The sequence below is a fragment of the Mesitornis unicolor genome, unplaced genomic scaffold (assembly GCF_000695765.1).
Source record: "Mesitornis unicolor isolate BGI_N332 unplaced genomic scaffold, ASM69576v1 scaffold6179, whole genome shotgun sequence".
Taxonomy (NCBI): Eukaryota; Metazoa; Chordata; class Aves; order Mesitornithiformes; family Mesitornithidae; genus Mesitornis; species Mesitornis unicolor.
In genome coordinates, this window is record NW_010206502.1 from 17,394 (window position 1) to 29,672 (window position 12,279).

At 51.4% G+C, this 12,279-nt stretch overlaps 1 protein-coding gene across 1 annotated transcript in view; it reads left to right on the plus strand.

Moving 5' to 3' along the window:
• The first annotated feature begins 1,780 nt into the window (after positions 1–1,780).
• The window catches only part of ATHL1 (ATH1, acid trehalase-like 1 (yeast)), a 10,835-nt gene continuing 336 nt past the window's right edge, over positions 1,781–12,279 (plus strand). Inside the window, exons 1-12 of the mRNA XM_010191772.1 lie at positions 1,781–2,033; positions 2,620–2,830; positions 3,791–4,226; positions 5,177–5,296; positions 5,494–5,625; positions 5,950–6,061; positions 7,227–7,299; positions 7,790–7,926; positions 8,722–8,855; positions 9,148–9,243; positions 9,719–9,816; positions 11,962–12,176. Of these exons, the coding sequence (XP_010190074.1) occupies positions 1,781–2,033; positions 2,620–2,830; positions 3,791–4,226; positions 5,177–5,296; positions 5,494–5,625; positions 5,950–6,061; positions 7,227–7,299; positions 7,790–7,926; positions 8,722–8,855; positions 9,148–9,243; positions 9,719–9,816; positions 11,962–12,176 (2,017 nt within the window). The remainder of the gene's footprint in view (positions 2,034–2,619; positions 2,831–3,790; positions 4,227–5,176; positions 5,297–5,493; positions 5,626–5,949; positions 6,062–7,226; positions 7,300–7,789; positions 7,927–8,721; positions 8,856–9,147; positions 9,244–9,718; positions 9,817–11,961; positions 12,177–12,279) is intronic.

The window sequence follows — 12,279 nt, forward strand, 5'->3', positions numbered from 1 at the left end:
GCACCTTGCTCCTGCTACGGAAGCTGCCCCCCCTGCACCCCGGCCCTGGAGCAGCTACAGCTTTGCACTGTGGGTGTTGCTTCATTTCTCAAGTGGCTTTTAGGTGATAAATCATCGCAGACTGGTTTTTCCTCTCAGTGATTCCTTACCTGGAGGGCGAGGCAGCCCCAGGACCTCTGTACTCCCCACTGTAAGCAACAAGCTCAGCTGGGCAAAAACCTGCACGTCAAGAGTTGGGATTTTTATTTTTATTTTTTTTTAAGGACAGGGGGAGGAAAAAAAAAAAGTTATTTCCTTCCTTCTTTCTCAGTGGTGTAACTTCCGTCCTTCCTTCCTTCCTTCCACACAGGAGCCCCACGGCAGCAGCCTCCGCCTGCCCAGGCCACAGGCAAGAGCAAACCCTGCTTTCCATATCCCTCTGGTTGGTTTGTTTGTTTGAACTTTCCCGAAGGCAGCAGGAGGATCTTTCTCCCCATTCAGTCTCAGGCGCTGCCTGGTGTGAGGAAACTGAGCTGACCTGGAGAGCTGCCACCAGCTGGCTCCTGTTGGGGAGGGATTTTAGGAACTCCCAGCCTGGCCAGGGTGAGCTCTCGCTGCTCTCCGTGCTACCCTGGCTTTCCAGCTCTGCCTGGGGAGTCTCTCCGTGCCTGACTTTTATCCTTTCCATGTTATTCTAGTGTTCAGTACTGCCAGGCACCAGCTACAGCTCCCTTTTGTAAGGTGCTGCTTTTATATGTGTGTATTTTAATATGTATTTATATATTTATGTTAATATAGTGTTGTCCTGGGATTGAATTACTTTCCTTAGAGCAGCAGAGAAGATTTTTTTGTTCTCATTTTCACCAGTGGGTGTTGATGTTTTTCAAGGTTTGTTTTTCAGTCTTTTGACCTGTTCTTGCGGTTGCAGTTTCATTTGTCTTGGTTTGGTGGGTTTTTGGCGGTGGTTCTCTTTTTGGTTTTCTTTCTCTCTCTCTGTACGAAAGCACAGAGGGAAGTGAAAGCCCAGGATTCTCTGGGACAGGTGACCCAGGACAGATGATATATAAACATATATTTTAATATATAAAAAATATACCTTTTAATGTGTTTATATAAATCAATGCAATAAAAAACTGCCCCAGCAAACTAGTAACTGAAGCTGAGCTAGAGATGCAAGAGTGAGGGAAAGCACTGGGGTTCAGTGAGATGGGGAGCACGGGGGCATAGTGAGCTGGGAAATGGGGAGCTGCTGAGGGCACAGAAGGGTCTTTAAGAGGGGCACAGAAGAGCTTTGGGAGGAAGAGGAGGAAAGGAGGAAGTTGGCTGTACTGCAGCAGGAGAAACTGGTGAGACTCTGTCATGGAGAGGGCAGCAGAAGAGGAAGAGGGAGGTGGAAACTGGAAAAGCAACAAAATCGATGGGTTGGTGAGGTTTGGGTGAGCTGGACGAGCCGCCTGTGGGTGGAGAGAAGAGGGAACATGGGGAGTTGTGAGGGAGGAGGTGAGCCTGGGTGGAGGAGAACTGCCCCAGGAGCTGGGATGGAGGAAAACCACTGGTGTAGAGGTGTTGGTGGTGACAGGAGGGGAGACTGAAAGAAATGGAGAGCCTGGGAATGTAATGAGGCTGGATGCAGGTGAGCAGCTGTCTTTGCTGGTGGCCAGGAAGGTCGCAGAGGGAGCAGCAGTTTGTAGCCCCTGTTTGCAGCCGGTGTCCAGCACAGCCACGCTCAGCCTGTCCTGGCTTTGTCCATTCAACCCTGGTACCTGACCCTGCTGTTGTTCTGCAGCTCAGGTTGGTAAAAATGGCTGATGGCAAAGCAGACCCTGCTGTGTTCACCTCCACGTCTCTGCCCTCGGACCCACGGCTGCTGCCTACAGTCACCAACGCTTACCTGGGCACCCGCGTGTACCGGGACATCCTTCACGTCAACGGCGTGTACAACGGGGCGGTGGGAGACACGCACCGCGCCGACATCCCCAGCCCCGTCAACGTGAGGATGACGGCGCCTGGCGCAGATAACGTGGCTGAGACCTTCACCGTGAACACCCGGACAGGTACATGGCAGAGCAGGCAGGAATCTCCCTGTCCCGCTGCCTCCTTTCAGATCTCCATCTTGGTCATTCATAGCTCTTGCCCTCCAACTGCTGGTGAAGTTAAAAGTCTCTTGCTTGTGTTGCCTCTTCCTCAAGGTCGCATCTTTCTTCTCTCCATTCACCTGCAGGGTGTTGTTCTTCTGAATTCATGAGAGAGGAAGTGGAAAATTCCCCTTTCTTGTGGGAATAAGAGTAAATCTTGTGAGATATTCAGGCTGTGTCTCGGTCTCTGCTGGAGTCAGAGACTGTTTAATCGTGAAGCCTGGTAAAATGTTATAAATCTTGTGAGCTTTTCAGGCTGTGTCTCAGTCTCTGCTGGAGTCAGGGACTGTTTAATCGTGAAGCCTGGTAAAATGTTTTATAGCACAAATAATTCCTCGGTGGCTTGGCCAGATTCAGTGTGTTAACAGTGTGGTCCAATTAAAAGCTGTGTTTGGATTGGGACCTGGGATAGGCGGTTCCTTTGCCAGTAGGACCCAGTAGATAGGGCATTAATGGGAGTCTGAGGCAGAATATCAGGACCTGATGGCTCCCATTGGGCTTACAGGAACCTTCAGCCACGTGCTTCAGGCAGCTGATTACACAGCCACCCATCAGATCTACGCTCACCATTCCCTTGTCCACTTGATGGCTTTCAGCATCACCATCCGACGATCAGCTCACACCTCCCAACCCATCACGGTCCAGCTCCAGGCTCCTTTTGTGCCAAAGAGCCAGGATTTGGACCTGAACCAAGGACCAGACTTCCAGGGAGCACAGTGAGTTTGGGTCGTGGGGAGCCTTACCCTGAATGCATCTTTCGTGGGCTGTTGCACGCTGCCCCGCTCACTGTTAGGAAATAAATTGCAAAAGTAAGGGTAGAGCTTGACTGAAATGGTAAGTAACGTGGAGGCTTGTGCAAGTCTGCTTCTTCCTGGCAAAAAAAACCCCAACTCCAGACTAAGTATAGAAACAATTTTATTAGTTGCAGCTCCAGAATTATTACTTATGCTGACATTTAAAATGGCAATGAAGGCCGCAGAGACCAGATGTGATTTCAGAGAAGTGAGTTTGGGGAAGATGGTGAGTTTGGAGAAGATGACCTCTAAAAATGGTGTGCAGGAACCGTTGTAATGAATTTTAGTCTCCTGTGCTTTGGGGGTAGGATGGCAGCTGAGTTGGAACGTGGGGACAAGGGTCCTAGGTGGGAATCACAGAACGTCAGGGATTGGAAGGGACCTCCAAAGCTCATCCAGTCCAATCCCCCTGCCGGAGCAGGAACACCCAGATGAGGTTACACAGGAAGGCGTCCAGGCGGGTTTTGAATGTCTGCAGAGAAGGAGACTCCACAGCCTCTCTGGGCAGCCTGGGCCAGGGCTCTGTCACCCTCACTGAGAAGAAGTTTCTTCTCCAATTTCAGTGGAACCTCCTGTGTTCCAGTTTGTGTCCGTTACCCCTTGTCCTATCATTGTTTGTCACCGAGAAGAGCCTGGCTCCATCCTCGTGACACTCACCCTTTAAATATTTATAAACATGAATGAGGTCTCCCCTCAGTCTCCTCTTCTGCAAACTAAAGAGCCCCAGCTCCCTCAGCCGCTCCTCAGAAGGGAGATGCTTCACTCCCTTGGAATGGGAGCCTGGCACTCAGCTGCTGGGGGAGGTCCCCTCTGCATGGGTGGGTGTGCACGGAGTCCCACCAGCTCCTCTTTCCCTTTGCCCTTTGCTTGCTGTCTCCACAGCTACCTCTATGGGAAGACGCGGGTTCCCGAGGTGGAGAGGGGACCCCGTCCCACAGTCCACATGCTCTGGACTCCCGTGCCACCAGCCTTGACCTTACGTGGGGAGGAGCAAGAGCGATGCTGGGAGTTCCTGACCGCTGTGGCTGAGAGAGAAGAGGAGGCAAAGAGGAGCTACAGCGAAGGGCTGGCCCTCATGGCTGCTGGTTCCCTGCACTCCTCCCACACCCATGCATGGGCCATGCTGTGGCAAGGGTGCTGCATAGACCTGGAGGGACCTCTGCCTTTGAGGCAGGCCCTTCGTGGGTGTCTCTACTACCTGCTGAGCTCCATCCCACCCCGGGAGAGCCCTGGCTTTCTCTTTCACGGCATCAGCCCTGGTGGCTTGTCCAACGGCACTCAAGGCGAGGACTACTGGGGACATGTCTTCTGGGACCAGGTGGTTGGAGGCTGCTGGGAGGCCTCCTCCTTACTCCCATGTACCTTGTCACCAGCCTCTTGTCAGAGAGCATCCTCCTGCTCCTTTTGTATCAGCCACCCAGACCCAGCTCTGTCCCTGGAGCTACTCACCTGGGTTGTCCTCTAACTCAAAAGCAAATTGTCTAAATCGAAGATGGATGCCCAGGGCTGCTGCATAGCCAGTGAGAGTGAGGGACCAGGAAAGACCCCCACCACAGGGAAGCCCCTTTCCCCAGGCTGAGGTCTGGGGTTAGCATAGTTCAGGTTGCTCACTTCAGGAAGCTTCAGGGTCTGGCTAAGAGCACAGCCACCGAATTTTAGCTGCTTAAAACAAGGCAAGTTGAAACCTGCCCTTCTCCTCCCAGCTTCAGTGGCATCAGTGAGCCCTGTTGTGCCTGAATCGTTGGAAAAAGAAAAGTGGTTTCTGTGATATTCAGCTTTTGAATGTAGGTTTAGTGTAAATTCAATAAGCTGGATGGGCTGGGTGGCTTTGCAGCTGAATAATGATTGTATGGTGTGAGCAGGAGATGCTGCTGAACGGTGCTGAGGTTCCTGTGCTATACCCAGTCTGGTCTTTCAGGGGTCCTGTGGACCTTCTGTGCTTTTTCCCCTCGTGATGTGTGTGGTTTTGACCCTCCCCAGAGCCTCTGGCTTTGGAAGATTTCTGCCTCCTTTGTCTTGTATGATGGGAGGTCCTGCTGGGATCATCCTAGTGAAATACTGGGTGGGTGACTGACAGAGAGCAGCAGACATGGGCAGAAACAATTCCTCATGGACTTATCCCTTTTAATAAGCCTACAGGACAGCACCTTTAAGTAGTCGCAAAATCACGGTCAGGGCACTTGGGATGGGGGCAGACTTGAAGGGTGAAACTTGTGGGAACATTTGAGTGCTCCACCAGCCAATCCCACCTTGCTTGGATGTTTCCAGGACACCTGGATGTTCCCAAACATCCTGCTGTTTTACCCTGAAGCTGCCCGAGCCATCCTGGAGTACCGGATTCGCACGCTGGAAGGAGCCTTACGCAACGCGCAGGAGCAAGGCTACAAGGTGGGGATGGAGATGTTGGGCTGAGGGCAATGCAACCTAGCTGCTGTCACCCAGGAGGACAGTTAGGCTCTGCTCCTCCTCTCTGGCTCTGGTTTTGGCCAGGGGCTGTGAGCAGAGCATTGCCCACAGGTGGTGGACAGGGCAGAACATCTCGAGATGTTGTGTTCAGCTGCCTCATGGATGTTTTCTCCTGGCAGGGTGCTAAGTTCCCATGGGAGAGTGCAGCCACCGGCCGGGAAGTCTGCCCTGAGGAGATCTATGGAGCCCAAGAAATTCACATCACTGGGGATGTTTTGATGGCCTTTGAGCAGTATTATTGCACCACGCAGGTAACAGGAGTGTGTGCCACCTGGATAGGCCAGTGGCAAAGCCTGCAGGGCATCTGGTGACTGTCCTTGTCCCTTCCCATGGAAGCTCTGCTGTTTTCTGCTCTGGTCAGAATTGCTGGGAGCATCCCAGGGATCCTTTCTTCAGTCCTGCCACTGTTCTTGCTCCTCCTGGGCAGCTCAGCATCCTGTTGGCTCAATCCAGGCCAGTTTTCTGACCTTTTCTCCTGCTACATCCATCTCCTTAGAGCTCCTGTTCTCCTGCTAAGTTTGGGCCTGGCTGTCTCCCTCATGCCCCCATTTTTCTCTGGCTTTGGCTCCCTCCAGGACCAGAAGCTGTTCAGGGAGGATGGAGGTTGGAAGCTGGTAGATGCCGTGGCTCAGTACTGGTGCAGCAGGATGGTGTGGAGCGAGGAGGAGCAATGCTACCATATCAAAGGTACCTCTGCAACTGCCAGACCTCTTTGTAGGGAAGGGGTTGGTGAGCAACAGCTTGAAGGTCCTCTAGCCAGACCTGGGTGGGAGTGCATGGGCTCTTCAGACTCCTGCCTGCTGGAATATCTCACAGATGATGTTTGTGTCCATGCGAACGTGGACTGAGGTGCTCAGCTCTCTTCCAATGCCACAGTATCAGTTGTTTTCTCTCTCAGCCCCTTGCCACTCATAAGAAACCTCTAAATGTCTCCTTCCATGGTGGTACAAGCCGATACCGCAAGCATCACCTTTAGGTCTGCTGTTGTGATTGGTGGCATTTGGGGAAAACAGAGTGCAAGGGCTTTAGAGAGGAAGGACTTTTCTGAGTTTAAATCCCATAAGAGCATGCAGGAGTTTAATCCCTTGCGGGACATCTGGTGTTCTTGGTGCCCGACAAGCACAACCACTGATGTGCCTGGCATGGCCAAGGGTCTCACTGCAGGCAGCAATCCTGCTGCGGCATGTCGTGTTGAATGAGCACAGGTTGCCACTGGTGGGCTGCTTCTGAAGGAGGGCACCGAGCGAGAAAATGAGAAGTGAAGGAGAGGTGTTGCTGGGAGGAGGGTCTGGAGGAGAAGGTTGGGTTTAGGGTGAAGGGGTCTTGGTGCAGCTCGGGTGATCAGAGCCAGAAGAGCCTCTGAGGCTGCTGCTGGCTGGCTCTTGGTGTGAAGATCCTTTGCATACAGCCCCAGTGCCCTCAAAGGAGTCACATATTTAAATGTCTATTTTCACATTTCCTTTGGGACGTGGCCGTCTCTCCTCTGGGGGATAATCTGCACAGAAGCAGTAAAGGAGGAAATTGAGATTGTAGCTAAAGATTTAATGACTTCACTTGAAAGAATTAATGACTTGAAGGTCACCTTGCTGGTGAAGTGAGGGAGATGCCCTCAGGTTGAGTTATCTGCTGCCCATCAGCCAAAGCTGCAGGCCAGGTTGTTTCTTCTTCACAACAAGCACCACTTATGTTCTTCTCTACTGGGCATTGCACTGAGATTGCTCTGGGATCCTGCCAGAAGCAGGAGTGCATTGCTGCATCCCAGAGCAATCTCAGTGGTTCCCTTTCTCCTGCCATTTGCCCGAGGAGGGGCACAAAGCCTGAGGTGTGAAGTATCCCCTTCCTCTTCCTCCAGGTGTCATGCCTCCCGATGAGTACCATCTCCAGGTCGATAACTCTGCTTACACCAACGCTGTGGCCCAGCGGAGGTAATGCCCATGCCTTGTTGCGGCACTGGCCACCCTCTCTTCTCTTCTGCTCAGCAGCCTGGCAGGGGTAGGAGGCAGCGTGGGATGCACCTTCCCCCTCTTCACATCCCTCTACTTCAGCTGGTCTCCTTCTGCCTGCCCTTACAGTCAGTGGGAAGAAGTAGGTGGTCCATGGTGGTTTATCTGACCTCTGTCAGGTGTCCACACGAGACCAAGAGGGATTTAACTTTGCAGAAGGGTTTCCCTGAGATGAGATGTCTATAAAATTAGCCAGCTGGAGACATCTAAAGGTGGAGAAATGAACTCCCAACTCCAGTGGTGAAAGCTGTTACCCGAATTTTCATCTTTGATCCGTGTTCTTTCAGAGTAGCTGTTTCTTTGCAGTTACGGCTCAATTAGTTCTTTCTGTTCCCTTTCTCCTCTTCCCATCTCTAGAGGGCCACAGTCACCTGTACCTGACATAAAGCATTGTTCCTCATTTCTTTTTAAGCTTAAATTTTGCAGCCAATGTTGCTCGGGACTTCTTGATCCCCGTGCCAGAGGAGTGGGTGGACTGTGCCAAGAAAGTCAAAGTGCCCTTTGATGTGGAGAAGAAATACCATCCTGAATATGACGGGTACAGCCCAGGTGAGCAGAGAGACAGCAGCAGATCTTTGAGTTGTCCACTGCTCGCTCTTTGTAAGCCTGCAAGAAGCAGGGGCTCTGACCGCTTCAAACACAGGAACAGCAGCTGAGCGGCTGGCCAAAGGAAAAATCTCTAGCGTTGCTCTCCAAGTGCAGCATTTGGGTTGCCAGTGCGGAGAACCTGACTTGGAGGTGTTCTCTTTGCTGCTTGTGGGATTGCTACTCATTAGTGGGCTCATAAAATTAGGACATTTGAGAACGCAGAGAGTTGGAAGAGACTTTTAGTACCAGGCAGCAGACGACGTGGTTGCTATGAGCCCATTGCTGACAGTGAGGTCTCTCTTTCCAGGGTCAGGTACCATGTGTTGTCCTTCCAGCAGCCCCTGGCCCTCTGGAAGCGAAGGGGCTGTTTCCAGCGCAAACACACTCCCTGTTTAGCACCCCTTTCCTCATGGTTAGGGTCAGGGTTATCTGGGTGCACGGGAGCTATTCCTTTGCACCCGAAGCTTAGGTGACACCCGTCTGGGTGCCGTTGTGTTAGGGCTGTGCCAGCGTCCTGCCTTGGCACATCATCCAGCAGACAACACAGCACCAAGGACAAACCATGAACTGCTCTTCTGATCTGCCTCCGGCAAGGCAGCAATGATCTGTCCTCCCTGCAGTTCTGCTGTTGGTGCGGTGTTGTTCAGGTTTATGGTTCTGAGTGAGTCAGCTTTGTTGCCTGGATGAGTAAATAGACAATCAATCTGCCAGGCTTTCCCAGGTGACATACGTGGTCTGACCAACTCCTTTCCCTAGGTGAGCGTGTCAAACAAGCTGATGTTATCTTGCTTGGATTCCCACTGATGCACCCCATGAGCCCTGAAGTCCGGAGAAATGACCTGGAAATGTATGAGCCCGTCACTGAGCTGGATGGTCCAGCCATGACCTGGGTAAGGAGAGGGGCAAAGCCTCAGGGGTAAATTCATCCACAAGGTGGGATTCATCCGTAACGTGGTGGTTTCCAGCTGAGTTAGTCACCACTAGCCTCATTAGCAGGCACGATTTGTCAGACCTGTGATAAACTCTAAGGGAGTGGGGGCAGCGCAGAGCTGGAGATGTGCCCTGCAGATACCTACTCTGAGTCAGAAGGATGCCGGTTGTGGTGTCACTCCAAGGGTTTTGGTGTATTGTCACCCCTGGGGGTGACAGCTGCTGGAGGAAGAATGGGTTTCTCTCCTGCAGAGCATGTTTGCAGTGGGCTGGCTGGAGCTGAACGAGGTGCAGAGAGCCCAGAGCCAACTGAACAAGTGTTTCAGCAACATCACGGAGCCCTTCAAGGTCAGTTGCATGGCATGGGTGCTTATCTGTAACAAACACCTCTGGTTTCTATCTTGTCCCCAAGTAGGTGCCATCACACTGAGACATCCCTTGGTCTGGAGCCTGTGCTGACTGCACTTGTGGTCACTGAGATGTTGCTATGTTGAGCTAGGAGGTTGCATGCTGTCTCTTCTCTGCTTCCGGAGAGCAGTAAGGAAGTATCTGCTTCCTACCAGGCAATACAAAGCCACAAGTCAGTATCAGGCTCATCTCAGGCTTCCTTCTGCCTGCCAGGGATGGGAAAGGGAATGGAGATGGTAGTATTTAGAGACAAACCAGAGCCCACCCACCACCTTGTGCCAGGATGGGCAGCAGGGCATGGTTGTTGCAACACCCCAGATGTGACAGTGATGATGATAAGATAGTCAAACCTGTGAAACTCTATGAAGGGTCCCAATGCAACTGTTGATTTCACTTCTTTCTCTTGCTGGAGCAGATCTGGGTGGAGAATTCAGATGGGTCAGGAGCTGTGAACTTCTTGACGGGGATGGGTGGATTCTTGCAAGCTGTCCTCTTTGGCTACACAGGGTTCAGGTGAGACCTATGTTATGTTGTGTTTAATTTCTAAGCAACTACATGTCACTTGAAACCCTACTGTTTAGCTGGAGCAATGTGATCTTACTCATGAGACTGAAAGGAACTTGAAGCATCCAGAACATCCTCCAAACCTCCCAGCAGGTAATGAACAAACAGGAGCGTTAATGATCTTGGACGAGCTGTGGATGCTGGGGACAGTCACTAGTGGAGAACAGGGTAGAGTTATCAGAAATTATAAGCTTCGGTCCTTTTCTCCTCCAGCTATGTCAGTGTTGAAAGCTGTTTGCCTTCAAAGAAGTCAAAGTTAGGCCAACGCTGAGCTCCTCAACGCTGATTGATGCCCTCAATGAAGAGGGGCATCTCTGTATGATATCAGGATTGGGGCTAGCCTGTATCATTTTAATGTCTGCCTATCAGAAACACATCCAGACCTGCCCACTCCATAGATGGCTGCAGCTTTGGTTTCTTCAATAATTGTGAATGAAGCCTAAAGACTACAACCCACCAGTTACATTGGCCTTTTGGTGAACTTTTGGTTAACTAATCAAAGAGCAAGTGCATAGAACCACGTTGCAGGCAAGAACAAGGTTGTTGCTCACTATACATTATACCTTGTGCTCTCTCTAAGAGGACCTTTGTAAATGGAGACCCCGGTCCTCTGCCACCACACCGAGCTTTCGTAGGCCTATTCCCACCTTAAAGACTGGAAACAGATTCAGAACAACAGGTAGGAGTCTCCATCCAGGTCACTTGATGAGGTAGTTGCACATTTGGGCAGCTAAATGTCGCTCCCTGTCCTCTGGCTTAACAGTAACATCATCCTCTCTCCTTTGGATGTGGTGTGAAAAGACCTCCTGCAGCCCCCTGAAGCCATCTGCCACCTGCATGCACGTGGCTCTGGAGAGGACAGTGATCAGCTGGTATTGCCACAGCATTAAAATATCTTAGGGAAAAAAACCCAACACGTTAAGACGTTCATATCATTTCAAAGCTGTGTCTCATGTCCAAAGCAGCCCAGTGGTTTCAGCCCTGAAGCAACAGTCTCTTGAACATATTCTTAGTGTAATTGAGGATGGATCGAATTGACAAGCCTTTTGATTTCCAGCGAACTCCTCTAGCACTAACTATGTGTTTTTTACTCTGTCTGTGTGGCCAGAAGCTGCTGAAAAACCCACCAGTCTCTTGGTGGAGCTGGGTGTGAGCTCCCGTGTTTCCAGCTGAAAACCCATAATCCCAGGCTTTGCAAAGCTCAGAGGTCTTCAGCTGCTCTGTGTGTGTCAGGTTGGGCCTCTCTCGGCACTGGCTCAAGCCACAGGCTTTGGGGATCCAGCCAAATTTCCACAGATAGTGAGACGACATTTATGAAGCCCTCAAGGTCATGCTCTTGCCTTGCCCACTGTAAGCCACAGACCCTGGCTGGTGCATGTGCCTACCACTGAGGCTCTCCAGCCTCTTGAGCCTCTCTTGAGTCCTCATATAGTCCACATATAGTGCCTTTTAGAGTAATGGCAGATGAGAGCAGATGCTTGCTGCTCAGTATTTTGGCTGAAGCTGGACTTGCATCCTAAAAAATCCCACCCACAGCCACCTCTTGAACTCCTCGTGTGGCTGGAGTTTTTAGTTCCAGTACATGGCCCAGAGCTTGCACCCATAGGTTTGTGTGACTGGATTTCAGTGGCAATTCCTGCTTGGGGTCCATGGCCACCTAAGCTCATTCCTGTGTCCCGTTCCCCTCCCAATCTTGGAAAGGAGCATTTCCAAAAGTTTTGCAAGCATAGCTGCTGCTGGAGCCAACCTCTGAGCTGGAGCAGGGAAATGAGCTGCCTTGGAAGAAAAATAATTTTTTATCTTTAATTTTAAAAATCCAGCTTAATGAAAACCACAGACCCAGCTGAGGAACTGGAATGGGGACAGGAACATCTTAGGGTGCTGGGCTGTGAAGCCGTGACCCAAGGACCTCTTTACCATATGCTCCATCAGCGTATTTGGGATTTTCCTGGAGATCTTTGGGATGCACTGAGGACTCTTTCTGCCCACAGATGTATGAGGCTGCGCTGCTTGGGGAGGTGGCCAACCCCCCAGAGCCGCTCTCCTCTGTGGCCACCCTTTGTTCCCCCTGTTGTTGTGCTCCTGCCTTCCCAGGATCACAAGGTCCAGTCTCCGCTTCAACCCTGCTTTTCCTGATGACATCAACAAGTTGAAAGTCACCGGCGTCTCCTACTTGGGCAACAAACTGAAGTTCACCATCACCAAAAAAGAGATCAGGATCAAAGTGACCGAGTCTTCACGGGACCCTCCGGCATCTCCTCTGGAAGCTGTGTTGGAGGAGTCAGGGCAGCAGTTTCCCCTGCATGAAGGTATGGTGTCATCCCCTGCTTCCTAAAATAAGGACAATTTGGAGGAGAAACCATTCCTCTATCTCACACGGGTTGGTTTCTGTTGTAGGGCACAGCGTCTCTT